This window comes from Babylonia areolata, chromosome 17, assembly GCF_041734735.1.
Source record: "Babylonia areolata isolate BAREFJ2019XMU chromosome 17, ASM4173473v1, whole genome shotgun sequence".
Taxonomy (NCBI): Eukaryota; Metazoa; Mollusca; class Gastropoda; order Neogastropoda; family Buccinidae; genus Babylonia; species Babylonia areolata.
Window position 1 is genome coordinate 5108945 of NC_134892.1, and position 17225 is coordinate 5126169.

The window sequence follows — 17225 nt, forward strand, 5'->3', positions numbered from 1 at the left end:
GGGAAAGTGGTGTGTGGGAAAGTAGTGTTTTTATTTTCAAGCACTGATCCACCTGTAAACAGCTGAAGGTTGTTTTGTTATTTTTCATATAGACCAGCATTGGCATTCAGTTTCGTAATATAAAAATATTCTCATCATTTTTCTTCTCACAGTTGTTTGTATCAAAAGCGGTTAAGGTGTGGAAGTGGATGCAACAGTCACTTTTTTAAAATTTTTTATATTTTTTTTATCTATTCCGGAACTTACTTCTGGCATGGAAATAGAAGCAACCACCACATTTTTTTTATTTCTGTTCCCGAATTTTAACTTTCGATTTCGTCAGAAGTATATGTTACAATTGTCATCTGACATGAACTAGTGGCTGAGCCTTTTTGAAAAGTCTCTATCTGATCTAAGTTTTCAACTCTTCTTCGTAATCACTTGTGCTAGCTCTTACTACAAACTTTGATGCTGCAAGTTCGTGATATTCATCAGGTGGTAGAAATCCAGCTTCCCTGAATGTTTCCCAATTTGATGCCTGACTTAGCAAGTTTGTAAGCTTCACAGTCTAAACCTTGTAACCTTTTTTTTTTTTTTTTTAAATAAATATTTCAGGGCACAAAAGTACACTTCTCGACCATATGTAAGTTTTGATATAAATACTGTAGACAGGTGAATTGAAGTTGTTTACATCCATTTCCCTATGCTGTTTACTAACAATCTTTAACAGATCTTCTTCTTCTGCGTTCATGGGCTGCAACTCCCACGTTCACTCATATAGACGCGAGTGGGCTTTTATGTGTATGACCGTTTTTACCCCGCCATGTAGGCAGCCATGCTCTGCTTTCAGGGGTGTGCATGCTGGGTATGTTCTTGTTTCCATAACCCACCGGATGCTGACATGGATTACAGGATCTTTAACGTGCGTATCTGATCTTCTGCTTGCATATACACATGAAGGGGGTTCAGGCACTGGCAGGCCTGCACATATGTTGACCTGGGAGATCGGAAAAAATCTTCACCCTTTACCCACCAGGCGCCATTACCGTGATTCGAACCCGGGACCCTCAGACTAAAAGTCCAACACTTTAACCACTTGGCTATTGCGCTCATCCTTTAAGAGATTTGAACTTTTTCTTGCTGTTGTTAGTCCTAGATCTATCTGGTGTGACTCACTTTTTGGGGCATGTCTTCTCTCAGATCTATCTGGTGTGACTCACTTTTGGGGCATGTCTTCTCTCAGATCTATCTGGTGTGACTCACTTTTGGGGCATGTCTTCTCTCAGATCTATCTGGTGTGACTCACTTTTGGGGCATGTCTTCTCTCAGATCTATCTGGTGTGACTCACTTTTTGGGGCATGTCTTCTCTCAGATCTATCTGGTGTGACTCACTTTTTGGGGCATGTCTTCTCTCAGATCTATCTGGTGTGACTCACTTTTTGGGGCATGTCTTCTCTCAGATCTATCTGGTGTGACTCACTTTTGGGGCATGTCTTCTCTCAGATCTATCTGGTGTGACTCACTTTTGGGGCATGTCCTCTCTCAGATCTATCTGGTGTGACTCACTTTTTGGGGCATGTCTTCTCTCAGATCTATCTGGTGTGACTCACTTTTTGGGCTTTTCCTCTCTCAGATCTATCTGGTGTGACTCACTTTTTGGGGCATGTCTCCTCTCAGATCTATCTGGTGTGACTCACTTTTGGGGCATGTCCTCTCTCAGATCTATCTGGTGTGACTCACTTTTTGGGGCATGTCTTCTCTCAGATCTATCTGGTGTGACTCACTTTTTGGGCTTTTCCTCTCTCAGATCTATCTGGTATGTCAAAGCGTCCTCTCCACAGCTTAGAAACACGTGGGGGGAGTCGTACTCCAGAGCAAGCTGGAACACAACAAACACACACTGTTGTGTCTATAAACCATTCACACGGTTTTCATGACAAATAAAAATATGATTCGATGATTCTGATGATTCACACACACATAGCATACAAATGCACAGCACACACACACACACACAGCTTACACACACACACACACACACACAACACGCATACACACACACAGCACAGCACACAAACACACAAAGAGTAATCCTAAACTTTTTTTATCCACATGGTCTTGTTGTTTTTGTTTTTTTTGCACACTAACATCACCCAAATATGTTGTATGGACTGATCTATACACTAACCATACATCACTCACATACACTGTAAACATTGATCTATGTGATCTATGTGATCAGCTGTAAGTGACAGATAAGTTACAGACCTATGTGATCAGCTGTAAGTAACATTACCCCCACACACTGTACGCATTGATCTACACACTAACAATACATCACCCATACACACACTGTACGCACTGATCCATACACTAACCATACATCACAGACATACACTGTACGGATTGATCTATACATTAACATCACCCACATACACTGTATGCATTGATCTATGCTCTAACCATACATCACCCACATACACTGTACAGATTTGTTTATATATTAACATCACCCACATATGCACTAACCATACATCACATACATAAACTGAACAGATTGATCTATACATTAACATCACCCACATGCTGTATGCATTGATCTATGCTTTTTTTGTGTGTGTGTTTTTTTTGTTTTTTTTTTTTCCCCAAGGCCTGACTAAGCGCGTTGGGTTACGCTGCTGGTCAGGCATCTGCTTGGCAGATGTGGTGTGGCGTATATGGTTTTGTCCGAACGCAGTGACGCCTCCTTGAGCTACTGAAACTGAAACTGATCTATGCACTAACCATATATCACCCACATACACTGTACGGATTGATCTATACATTAACATCACCCACATACACTGTATGCATTGATCTATGCTCTAACCATACATCACCCACATACACTGTACAGATTTGTTTATATATTGACATCACCCACATATGCACTAACCATACATCACATACATAAACTGAACAGATTGATCTATACATTAACATCACCCACATGCTGTATGCATTGATCTATGCACTAACCATATATCACACACATACACTGTACTGATTGATCTACACTCTAACCACACATCACCAACAAACACTGTACACATCAATTTATACACTAACCATACATCACCCACATACACTGTACAGATTGATTTATATATTAACATCACCCACATGCACTGTATGCATTGATCTATGCACTAACCATACATCACCCACAAGCACTGTATGAATTGATCTATGCATAACCATACATCACCCACATACTATGTGTGGACTGATCTATATATACTAACATCACCCACATACACTGCACTGATTAATCTATGCACTAACCACACGCCACCTACAGACACTGTACACACTGATCTCTCTCTCTCTCTATGATGTACTGCTGTGAAACATGGACGACGTATCGCCGTCACATTCAACAACTTGAGCAGTTTCACCAGAGATGCCTACAAAAGATCCTCAGCATAAAGTGGCAAGACAGGGTCTCCAACCTACAGGTCCTAGAGAGGAGCGGCCTGCCCAGCATTGAAAGCCTGCTGATCCAGTGCTAGCTACGCTGGACAGGACACATTGTCCGCATAACAGACAGCAGGATCCCGAAGATGCTTTTGTATGGCCTGCTGAAGCGAGGCCACTGCGAACTTGGAAGACCCTGCAAGCGCTTCAAGGACACCTTGAAGACAAACCTCAAAGCCTGTGACACAAACATCGCTTCCTGGGAAACTGATGCCCTTGATCACTCTCACTGGAGGATGCTGTGCTCTAGTGGCATAAAGATGTTTGAAAACAAGAGAACTCTATTATCTATCACTGTTACTTACAGTCAACCACGCAGAGGTCTATTACTTATCACTGTTACTTACAGCTGGCCACATAGAGGTCTATTTATCACTGTTACTTACATCAGATCACATAGGTCGGTTATCTATCACTGTTACTTACAGCTGACCACACAGGGGTCTATTATCTATCACTGTTCCTTACAGCAAGCCACACAGGGGTCTATTATCTATCACTGTTACTTTCAGCTGACCACACAGAGGTCTATTATCTATCACTGTTACTTTCAGCTGACCACACAGAGGTCTATTATCTATCACTGTTACTTTCAGCTGACCACACAGGGGTCTATTATCTATCACTGTTACTTTCAGCTGACCACACAGAGGTCTATTATCTATCACTGTTACTTTCAGCTGACCACACAGAGGTCTATTTATCACTGTTACTTACATCGGACCACATAGGTCTGTTATCTATCACTGTTACTTACAGCTGACCACAGAGGTCTATTATCTATCACTGTTACTTACAGCTATCCACACAGAGGTCTGTTATCTATCACTGTTACTTACAGCTATCCACACAGGGGTCTATTATTTATCACTGTTACTTACATCTGACCACATAGAGGTCTATTATCTATCACTGTTACTTTCAGCTGACCACAGAGGTCTGTTATTTATCACTGTTACTTTCAGCTGACCACAGAGGTCTATTATCTATCACTGTTACTTACAGCTGACCACATAGGTCTGTTATCTATCACTGTTACTCACAGCTATCCACACAGAGGTCTGTTATTTATCACTGTTACTTTCAGCTGACCACAGAGGTCTATTATCTATCACTGTTACTTACAGCTGACCACAGAGGTCTATTATCTATCACTGTTACTTACAGCTATCCACACAGAGGTCTATTATCTATCACTGTTACTTACAGCTATCCACACAGAGGTCTATTATCTATCACTGTTACTTACAGCTATCCACACAGAGGTCTGTTATCTATCACTGTTACTTACAGCTATCCACACAGAGGTCTGTTATCTATCACTCTTACTTACAACACACTCACAGGGGTCTATATCAGAGCTGAAGACACTGTCATTACTGACACCACACAACCCGAATGAATGAGAATCAAACACAAGGAACCAATGTTGACAAAAACCTATCATGCCTACCGTTCCAGACGTCAACAGAGCAAGGACTGAGACACAGTCAAGCACAGAGGGAGAGAGAATGAGAACAAGAGAGAGAGAGAGAGAGAGAGAGAGAGAGAGAGAGAGAGAGAGAGAACAGACAGATTGAAAGACAGACCGACACAGAGAAAAAAACAAAACAAGAGGAGCAATATGCAGAGCAAGGACTGAGACACAATCTAGAACAGAGAGAGAGACAATGAGAGAGAGAGAGAGAGAGAGAGAGAGAGAGAGAACAGACGGATCGAAAGACAGACCGACATAGCGAAAGAAAGAGAGGAACGATATGGGAGAAAAAAAAAAAAAAACTTAAAGAAAAGGAAAGGAACCTATATTCTATTATTATATTCTACTGCTACACCTTGTGAGCCGCCCCTCTGTGCTGTGCCAGCTTCGTGGTGCTCTTACAGACTCCTGTCAGTGACAGCTCCGACAGCCGAACCTGTCCGTCCCTGGCACAGGTCACCACGTGACAGTCACCACTGTAAGGCATGAACTTGGCCTGCAACATTGCATTGCATTGCATTGTATTGTACTGTATTGTATTGTATTGTACTGTATTGTATTGTATTCTACTGTACTGTGCTGTGTTTTATTGTTTTGTTTTGCGTTGTATTGTATCGTATTGTATTGTATTGTGTTGCATTATACTGTACTGTATTGGATTGTACTGTATCATATTGTATTGTATTGTACTGTATTATATTGTACTGTATTGTATTGTATTGTACTGTACTGTGCTGTGTTTTATTGTTTTGTTTTGTGTTGTATCGTATCGTATTGCATTGTATTGTGTTGCATTATACTGTACTGTATTGGATTGTACTGTATTGTACTGTATTGTATTGTACTGTATTATATTGTACTGTACTGTATTGTATTGTATTGTACTGTACTGTGCTGTGTTTTATTGTTTTGTTTTGCGTTGTATTGTATCGTATTGTATTGTATTGTGTTGCATTATACTGTACTGTATTGGATTGTACTGTATCATATTGTATTGTATTGTACTGTATTATATTGTACTGTACTGTATTGTATTGTATTGTATTGTACTGTACTGTGCTGTGTTTTATTGTTTTGTTTTGTGTTGTATCGTATCGTATTGTATTGTGTTGCATTATACTGTACTGTATTGGATTGTACTGTATTGTTTATTGTATTGTATTGTACTGTATTATATTGTACTGTACTGTATTGTATTGTATTGTACTGTACTGTGCTGTGTTTTATTGTTTTGTTTTGTGTTGTATCGTATCGTATTGTATTGTATTGTGTTGCATTATACTGTACTGTATTGGATTGTACTGTATCATATTGTATTGTATTGTACTGTATTATATTGTACTGTACTGTATTGTATTGTATTGTACTGTGTTTTATTGTTTTGTTTTGTGTTGTATCGTATCGTATTGTATTGTATTGTGTTGCATTATACTGTACTGTATTGGATTGTACTGTATTGTTTATTGTATTGTTTGTACTGTATTGTATTGTGCTGTATTTTGTACTGTATTTTGTATTGCACTGTACTGTGTTGTACTGTTATCATATTGTATTGTAGTGTATTATATTGTTTTGTTTTGTATAATATTGCATTGTACTGTATTGCTTTGCACTGTATTGTATTGTTTATTGTATTGTATTGTTGCATTGTATTATATTGTATAGTACTGTATTGTATTGTTTTGTATTGTGTTGCAATTTGGATTGTATTGTATTGTACTGTGTTGTACTGTACTGCATTTTGTATTATATTGTACTGTATTATATTGTATTGTACTGTATTATATTTTGGCCTGCAACATGTAATGGTCACCATGCAAAAGCATGAACTTGGCCTGCAACCTGTAAGAGTCACCATGCAATGGCATGAACTTGGCCTGCAACATGTAATGGTCACCACTGTAACGGCATGAACTTGGCCTGCAACATGTAACGGTCACCACTGTAACGGCATGAACTTGGCCTGCAACATGTAACAGTCACCACTGTAACGGCATGAACTTGGCCTGCAACATGTAACGGTCACCACATCACTGTGGTCAACTGTTCTGAAACTGAAAGACATTTACAGTCATCAAACTGAACTGAAACATTACGGTCATCAACTGAACTGAAAGAACCAGCCGCCGTGGCGAAGTGGTTAGCGTTGCGGACTGACGGCTGGGAGGATGCGGGTTTGAATCCCAGCGGAGGTGGGTTTTTCGGCCTGTGGCTGGCTCCTACCCAGAGTTGAGTGTGCTGTGGGCTTAAATGGGGAGACTGGGACCACACAGTCGAGTGTCATCCACTTCAAGGATGCGTCTTTAGGTGTGTTGCTCTAATTACCTGACCAACACTGCAAGTGTCTGTATCTCTCGGGCCTGGTTAACACCGGGATATCATTATGACAGGAAGCGTAGAGTACAGCCTTGTCACGCAGTCCCAAACCAAAATGGACCTCCATAGCAACATCATCATCATCATCGTCATCCTCCTCCCGGGTGTGGCCATGGGTGAATCTAAATGAGCGGCGTGGTAGTAATGCCACTGAAATGGTGCAGATGATGGGGCAGCAAAAAAACAAACAAAAAATCAACTGAACTGAAAGACATTACAGTCATCAACTGACCTGAAAGACGTTACTACGGTGACCACTGTCGTACACCAGAGCTTTGCGGTTGCGCGCCCAGTTCCACAGTACAATCTGCAAGTCGTCGGCACCACTTGCCAACAAGGTGCCTGCCACAGGAGGGGTGGTTGGAAGGGGGGTGGGGGGGTGAAGGGGGGGAGGAGAGGGGGGAGAGAAAAAAAACAAACAAAATGAACGACCATTCAAGCACCAAAAAAAAAAAGAGGTCTATTGCATTATGTATCGGAGCCAAATGAGGAGGTTTGCATAACACTCTTGAGTTTGGTTACACCATGTCAAACTGATGCAAACAAGGCCTACTGGTTTGCTTCTCTTGGCCAAAATTTTGGCTAAGTCGGAAATGGCGTTTGACTGGCTAGCAGATGGCGGACTAACAGCCAGACATTTTATCACCAAGTTGACACAAATTTTGGCCAAGGGGAGCAAACCAATAGGCCTGGTTTGCATCAGTTTGACATGGTAAGTCTATGACACCAAAAATGGATTTAAATAAAATGAAAATGATGGACCACTCAAGTTTATTATACAATGTGTGTGAACAACACACACACACACGTATATATATATATATATATATATATATATATATATATATATATATATATATATATATATATAGAGAGAGAGAGAGAGAGAGAGAGAGAGAGAGAGAGAGAGAGAGTAAAATGTGTATATGCATGTGTGTGTATGTGTGTTCATGTGTGTGTGAGTAAAATATATCCATAAACATAATGAACACAACTGACCATTCAAGCAACAACAACAAAAAAAAGTCTACAGTATTAAGTCTGGGAGCAGGATTTATAAATAAGCTGAAAACAGTTGACCATTCAAGCAAAAAAGTCTACTGAATAATGTGTGAGAATCTAATGATTACGTGAAGGAGCAAAAATAAATACAGTAATAATGTAGTTCTAACAAATAGGAGGAGTTTGTATTATACTCCATGTTTGGTGATACATATACTTACCATGTCAAACTGATGCAAACTAGGCCTATCGGTTTGCTCTGCTTGGCCAAATTTCGCGCGGCTAACAGTGAAAAGACGAGCCGTCTTGCCCGGTCCGCTCTTAGCCAATCAAACTCCTCTAAAAGCTATCTAACAAATACACAAACTTTTAGACAGCAAAACTGGGTTTCACATTAAACAAATGTATGCAAAATGCATCTAATGAAAACAAAATCAACTCCAGCTGCAGTTACAAAGTGGATTAACTTATTTGACAATCTCAACTGGAAACAGATGTTTTATCACTGTCATTGTACAGCTGAGTTTTTGCACTAACGACTACCAACTCAAAGGTATTCATTCCGCATAGATTACTAACCCACTTGCCACTTAGTACTTACTAACACACTGAACATTTGGCAGTTATTCAAATCCACTAACCGCTAACTGACCTAACTCACTTAACATCTGGCAGTTATCTAAATCCACTAACCACTGACCAGGTACTTTCCCACTAACCAGTTTCAGTTTCTCAAAGAGGCGTCACTGTGATGTGTGTGTGTGTGTGTGTGTGTGTGTGTGTGTGTGTGTGTGTTGTCCAGCTCTCTCTAGTTTCTTATCACTCTCTCTCTTCCCCCCTCTCTCTCTCCCTCTCTCTCCACACACACACACACACACACACATATATATATATGTGTGTGTGTGTGTGTGTGTGTGTGTGTGTGTGTGTGTGTATGTGGAGAGAGAGAGAGAGAGAAAGAAAGAGAGAGAGAGAGAGGGAGAGAGAGAGAGAGAGGGAGAGTGATAAGAAACTGGACAGAGCTGGACAGTCCAAGGTCTTCAGAGAAGAAGCCCCCCTCAGTCAAGTGTTTCAGCCCTTAACTCCCTTCACTCTAAGGGGGCCAGGCTGCACCCAGGTCATGACTTCTGGATGCCCTTGTATTGCCACCTTTTTTTTTGTGGTCCTCAGCAGGTTTGAACCCGCGCCTCCAGGGCGGTCGCCACTTCAGGACTGAGTCACCTTTTCTGGCAGACATTTTAACCACTGAGCCATCATACGCCTAGTTTGAGTAGTCTGCTGCTTTTGCCATTGCCTTGAGAGCCGATGTCCTCTCTCTGCCATAAATTGACAGATGTTTCATGAAGCTGTAGGCAGATGTGTCCACAAACCCTCTTGCACCAATCTCTATGGTGAGGACTTTGGCTTGGAAGCCAGATTCTCTCAGGCTGCTGGCTTGACTAGCATACGTCTCGGTCTTGTAGATGTGGGCTTCCTCCATTCTGCTTTTGTACAGCACAGTGAGCTCAGTTTATATATATATATATATATATATATATATATATATGTGTGTGTGTGTGTGTGTGTGTGTGTGTGTGTAATATGCTACGAGTGGAGTGATGGCCTTGAGGTAATGTGTCCACCTAGGAAGCGAGAGAATCTGAGCGCGCTGGTTCGAGTCACAGCTCAGCCGTCGATATTTTCTCCCTGTCCACTAGACCTTGAGAGGTGGTCTGGGCGCTAGTCATTTGGATGAGACGATAAACTGAGTTCCTATGAGCAGCATGCACTTAGTGCACGTAAAAGAACCCACGGCAACAAAAGGGTTGTTCCTGGCAAAATTCTGTAGAAAAATCCATTTCGATATGAAAAACAAATAAAACTGCACGCCGGAAAAAATACCACAAAATGGGTGACGCTGTAGTGTAGCGACATACTCTTACCTGGGGAGAGCAGCCCGAATTTCACACAGAGAAGTCTGCTGTGATAAAAAGAAATACAAATACAAAATACAACAGAAATACAAATACAAAACACAACAGAAATACAAATACAAAATATAAATACACCACATGGCAGATGTCTGACCAGTAGCATAACCCAACACGCTAAGCAAGACCTTGAGTACATGCATGTATTTGTCACTTTGTGTACTGATCATAGTGGATTCTTTCTACAAAATTTTGCCAGAGGACTACACTCTTGTTACACAAGTGATGCCTCCTTGAGTAACTGAACTGAACTAACCTACCAACCACTAACCAGTTACCATCTAACCAACCTACTAACCAGTTACTAACTGACCAACCACTAACCAGTTACCAACCCACCAACCAGTTACTAACTAACCAACCGCTAACCAGTTACTAACCAACCAACCACTAACAGTTATTTACCCACTAACCATTTACCAATTATTAACCTATCAACCACTGACCAATTACCAACCCACCAACAACTAACCAGTTGTTATCTAACCAACCACTAACCAGTTACTAACCAACCACTAACTAACCAACCACTAACCAGTTACTAACCAACCACTAATCAGTTATTAACCAACCACTAACCAGTTACCAAACCACAAGCCAAAAAACAAGTTACTATCTAACCAACCACTAACCAGTTACTAACCAACAACCAACCAGTCACTATCTAACCAACCAGTTATCAACCCACCGACCACAAACCAGTTACTATCTAACCAACCACTAACCAGTTACCAACCACCAGCCACTGACCAGTTACCAACCCACCAACCACTAATCAGTTACCTAACCCACCAACCACTAACCAGTTACTAACTAACCAACCACTAACCAGTTACTAACTAACCAACCACTAACCAGTTACTAACTAACCAACCACTAACCAGTTACTAACTAACCAACATCTAACCAGCTACCAACCCACCAACCACTAACCAGTTACTAACTAACCAGCCACTAACCAGTTACTAACTAACCAGCCACTAACCAGCTACCAACCCACCAACCACTAACCAGTTACTAACTAACCAACCACTAACCAGTTACTAAATAACCAACCACTAACCAGTTACTAACTAACCAACCTCTGACCAGTTACCTAACCCACCAACCACTGACCAGTTACTAACTAACCAACCACTAACCAGTTACTAACTAACCAACCACTAACCAGTTACTAAATAACCAACCACTAACCAGTTACTATCTAACCAGCCACTAACCAGCTACCAACCCACCAACCACTAACCAGTTACTAACTAACCAACCGCTAACCAGTTACTAACTAACCAGCCATTAACCAGTTACCTAACTGGGCTCACCGATGCGGTTGAAGTGGAGGGAGTTGACGCAGCCCTCGTGGTGCTCCATTCTGTGCTGCAGCTTCAGTCGCTGCACCATGTACAGCGACCCCTGCACTTTCTCGCGGAACACCGACGGAGGAGTGCACCCTGGGGACCCCGTCTCCCGAGCCCTCAAGTCGGGCAGGGCCCGCCACCTGTGTCTGGGCCAAGGGTTGGGGTTCGCGTCCTCCTCGTCCTTGTCCTCCTGGCTCTTGTCCTCCTCCTCGGTCTGCTCCCTGTCTTCCGCTTCCAGGTCACCGTCCCTGCCAGTGTTGGAGAGGCGCACCACCTGGTCCCCCAGCCCTGCGTCAGCGTCTGTGTCTGTGCAGGCTGCCTCCTGTCCGTTGTCCCCTTGGGAAGCATCTTCAGGGCGCGTGTCCGGGGACCCGCCCTCCCTGGTTGTGTCCGAGGAACCGCCCTCCCTGGAACCGCCCTCCCTGGTTGTGTCCGGGGTACCGCCCTCCCTGGAACCGCCTTCCATGGCTGTGTCCGGGGAACCGCCCTCTCTGGAACCGCCCTCCCTGGTTGTGTCCGGGGTACCGCCCTCCCTGCAACCGCCTTCCATGGCTGTGTCCGGGGTACCGCCCTCCCTGCAACCGCCTTCCATGGCTGTGTCAGAGAAACCGCCCACCCTGGTTGTGTCCAAGGAACCACCCTCCCTAGAACTGCCCTCCCTGGAACCGCCCTCCCTGGCTGTGTCCGGGGTTTTGTCTCGTGGGCCTTGGCTGACAGTGCTCATGTGGGCAGGAGAGATGTGGGCCTTGTCCCTGTTGTCAAGGGCAGACCGCTGATCCCTGCTGCTGTCAGGTCGGACCAACTCGGGGTGGGAGAGACCTGTACCGTGCACACAGCGTTCACTGGCACCGTCTCCCCTGTCCCGGTCTGACACGACCTGTCTGAGGTTGTCTCCCCTGTCCATGCCTGACACAGCCTCTGTCAGGTTGTCTCCCCTGTCCTGGTCTGACGCGACCTGTCTGGCAATGGGCGAGGGACACAGTTTCTCCCCCTGAGCGCTGCTGTCAGCTTTCTGCAGGTCCTGCAGGTGGCAGCCTCCATCGCCCCCACACCCACCACTGCCTGCCCCTGCCAGACCACTGACCTCGCACTTCCCCACTGCCTGGATGCGCCAGTCACACTGAGGCCTTGCCAGGCCACTGCTGTTACGCTGCTGTGTAGTCGAAAGGTCACTGGGTTTGCAGTGCACGTACATAGGGTGGGTGGGGTCAAAGTCAGCAGTTGTGGGGTTGAGGTCAGCGGATGTGGGGTCAAGGTCAGCAGTCTGGGTGGGGTCAAGGTCAGCAGTTGCAGGGTCGAGGTCGGCAGTTGTGGAGTCAAGGTCAGCAGTTGCGGGAGTGGATGGGAGGGAGACGGGAGCAGCCAGGGGACTGGGTGTGGAGGAAATGCCCCCCTTTCCCCCCCCCTCCTCCTCCCCCCCGTCAGGCACAGGTGGTGCTGCCTCCTCAGCCATTGCTGCCTTGGCTGCTGGGGACACCAGGCACTATAAAAATCTGTGATGCCAGTTACCGGAAAAAAAATCTGTCACACCTGGTACTCGAAATCTGTAGCGCAAGTTACTAGAAATCTGTTACACAAGTTACTGGAAATCTGTTGCACGAGTTACTAGAAATATGTAACATTAGTTACTAGAAATCTCGAGCACAAGTTACTAGAAATCTCGTGCATGAGTTACTAGAAACCAGTGGTGCTGGTTACTTGAAATTTGCTGCATAAGTTGCTCAAAATATGTTGCATGATATGAGTTACTAGAAATCTGTTGCACAAGTTACAAGAAATCTGTTGCATGAGTTACTAGAAATCAGTGATACAAGTAACTTGAAAATTTTTTCTTTAATTGTTGCACAAGTGACAAGAAATCTGTTGCAAAAGATACTAGAAATCTGTTGCATGAGTTTCTAGAAATATATGAATTACCAGAAATCTGTTGCACAAGCTGCTAGAAATGTGTTGCAAAAGTTACTAGAAATCTGTTGTACAAGTCACTAGAAATGTCTTTGGGTGAAAACGGCCTACACTGGTATACCGCAGTTGCAGTGCTATTGTGCCACAACACCTGGCCCTCTGTTGATCAAGAAAGCATAGCAGTGATCTTTTGATAGCATGGCAGTGAGAGTCAGCATGGCAGTCATCTGTCAATAATCAACATGGCAGTGATCTGTTGACAGTCAGCATGGCAGTGATCTGTTGACAGTCAGCATGGCAATCATCTGTTGATAGTCAGCATGGTGGTGATCTGTTGACAGTCAGCATGGCAGTGATCTGTTGACAGTCAGTATGGCAATCATCTGTTGATAGTCAGCATGGTAGTGATTTGATCCGTTGACAGTCAGCATGGCAGTGATCTGTTGACAGCATGTGTTGACAGTCAGCATGGCGGTGATCTATTGACAGTCAGCATGGCATGGCAGTGATCTGTTGATAGTCAACATGGCGGTGATCTGTTGATAGTCAGCATGGTAGTGATCTGTTGACAGTCAGCATGGCGGTGATCTGTTGACAGTCAGCATGGCATGGCAGTGATCTGTTGATAGTCAGCATGGTAGTGATCTGATCTGCTGACAGTCTGCATGGCAGTGATCTGTTGACAGCATGTGTTGACAGTCAGCATGGCGGTGATCTGTTGACAGTCAGCATGGCAGTGATCTGTTGACAGTCAGCACGGCAGTGATCTGTTGATAGCATGGCAGCGATAGTCAGCATGGTAGTGATCTGTTGATAGCATGGCAGCGACAGTCAGCATGGTAGTGATCTGTTGATAGTCATTATGGCAGTGATCTGATCTGTTGACAGTCAACATGGCAGTGATCTAATGACAGTCAGCTTGGCATTGTTGAGGTTGAGTTCATGTGCTCTCACTGTCTTTCGAAATGAAAAACACATAATTCCCACATTGATTAACATTCTTCTTATTTTAGAGCACAAATCAATAGCTGTCTTTAGAAATTTAATCAACATGATTCCCATGTAACTGAACAAATATTGTATTTCTTCTTCAGTTCTTGTTAATCTTTGAACACAACACAGACATGTACATGTATGTGTGTTATGCAAACTGAATGTGCAAACATATTTGCAAGGTGTGTAGCACTGCATATTTGTTTGATTATTAGTTCACTGAGTGGGTTTTGTTGTTGTTGTTCTTTTTCAATTTCTCTAATCTGTGAGTTGGACAGTTTTTTGTGTGGAAATAGTTCACCCTAAAATTCAGAGGTTATTGAGTGGAAAGGGACAAAGTCTTGATCCATCACACACAAACACACACATACATACACACACACGAATCAAGAATATTTAGTCCTTGGACCCCTGTGGGGGTGGGTATACTATACATGATATAAAGTAACACCATTGGTATAATACACCCAAATAACTGTAATGCGAATAACAAATAAAACAATGTAACTGGTTATAAAAACGGGGGAAAAAAACCCAAACAAACCCAGCAATCATATCATCTTGAAATCTTTCCCTTTTTGATGAATTTTCCCACTTCTAAATACACTCTCCTCCCTGCTTTCAATAAACTGTAAAAATTAAAAAGGAAAAAAACTGTGCACGTCACACACACACACACACACACACTCACACACACAGAGGCATGAGCGCACACACACACTCTTGAAGCTGAACAAAGTTGATGAACAAAATAACTTTCACTCCCTGGTATACAGTCAGTTTTCAGAACAACTGACAGGCTGATTGACTGGTTCACCGAACCCCACACCACACTGATTTACTGGTTCTATGAACCCCAAACCAGGAGGATTTACTGGTTCTATGAACCCCACGACACACTAATTTACTGGTTCTATGAACCCCAAACCACGCGGGTTTACTGGTTCTATGAACCCCACTTCACTCACTGACTCAACAAAATTTGGAGCTGCGCACCACCACACCATTCACTAACCCAAACGTGTGTATCCTTAACAAAGAAGAACTGAAAGTAAGACCCCCAGATACATCGTCAAACTATCAATGAAATATCATATCGGTTACCTCACACTGTGCAGTCAGTCGCAGAACTTACAGTGACGTGTTAGGTGCTATTTTCGGATCCAAAACGAAAGGGACGATTTTTCATGATATATACGATTACCTGCAAAGTATTCTACAAGACAAAGAGTCGCTAACACAGCGAAACATTAAACAGAAGGTAATGTCTCTGGTCGGACAACAGACCAATCATACAATCCGTTCACTTAGAGACCGTAAAAGGCCATCGTCCGCCATGTGCTTTTTGGCACACGCACACCAAAACAAAAACAAACCCCCAACTGCGTAATCCTGTTACACCTCCCCCTTCAAACGACAAACTTTAGGAGGCAAATATGTAAAAACACTGACCGCAATTCACTGCAAACAAGAAAACAACAATTACCCTGGTTTCTTGTTACTTTTACGTTCGCTGCAACCACATTCGTGCCACTGTTTTGGTCTGCAAAACTGGTGCAGTCACCAGGATGAATAGATTTCATTGGACAATTATATTGTTGCCATTTTTCGAGATGAAAGTACTGATTTAAAAACGTGACCGATGCTTACAAGATACCCGATTTTTTTTAATGCAAATATATATTTGCCCTTTTGTTTCAAATCAAAAACAAATTAGAAAATCAAAGCACAACAAAACAAAAAGTGTAACTATATAAGCAGCAGCACTGTCAAAGTTTCTTGTCTTTTCGGTAAAGTCCTGTTTTAACGTCCTAAATTCCTGGAACTATATACACGGCACTTTTCGTGTCTAAATGTGCAGGTTGCCTTTAAAATTCCGTCTTTTATTATTTTTTATGGTGTGTGTGTTTATGGTGTGTGTGTGTGTGTGTGTGTGTGTGTGTGTGTGTGTGTGTGTGTGTGTGCGCGTGTGCAATGTGTGTGTGTGTGTGTGTGTGTCACGGTGTGCCGTGTGTGTGTCACGGTGTCAGTGTGTGTGTGTGTGTGTGTGTGTGTGTGTGTGTGTGTGTGTGTGTGTGTGTGTCAGTGTGTGTGTGTGTGTGTGTGTGTGTGTGTGTGTGTGTGTGCGCGCGCGTGTGTGCTTGTGCCCGTGTGTATGTGTGTGTGTGTGTGTGTGTGTGTGTGTGTGTGTGTGTGTGTGTTGGTCGTATAAAGGAAGGAGTGATTTGAACCAGTGCGCTCAGATTCTCTCGCTTACCTCTAGGCCATCACGTACGTACTCCATTGGGACGACACATGAACTGCTGATGTCAATGATGACGATGATGAGTATATGAATTGTTCTTCTTATCGATTTTTTTTTCTTTTTCATCACTTTTTTTAAAAAGTACGGTAAACGTTATAGTAATAATCTTTGTATTATTGCTATCAATTGCTGTAGGTTTTTTGTTTTGTTTTGTTTTGTTTTTTGTTCAAGTTTTGTTGGGGTTTTTTTTTTTTCGATTGTTAATATCAGTGGTAATCGAGTACTAGCAATAGTAACAGTAGTATTTTGCGGTGACTTCGTCAAGTTTTCTGAAGACTAAGTTACGATAACTATATATATACAGCTGGCACTGCCTTTTTTCAGGGGGCAGAGAGATCGAGAGAGA

At 43.0% G+C, this 17225-nt stretch overlaps 1 protein-coding gene across 1 annotated transcript in view; it reads right to left on the bottom strand.

The window, feature by feature from the left end:
- The window catches only part of LOC143291451 (uncharacterized), a 36064-nt gene extending 19944 nt beyond the window's left edge, over positions 1-16120 (bottom strand). Inside the window, exons 1-5 of the mRNA XM_076601316.1 lie at positions 16061-16120; positions 11641-13140; positions 7582-7691; positions 5329-5469; positions 1765-1859 (exon numbers count right to left, since the gene is read on the bottom strand). Coding sequence (XP_076457431.1) covers positions 1765-1859; positions 5329-5469; positions 7582-7691; positions 11641-13129 — 1835 coding nt within the window. The 5' untranslated portion in view covers positions 13130-13140; positions 16061-16120. The remainder of the gene's footprint in view (positions 1-1764; positions 1860-5328; positions 5470-7581; positions 7692-11640; positions 13141-16060) is intronic.
- Positions 16121-17225: the final 1105 nt, after the last annotated feature.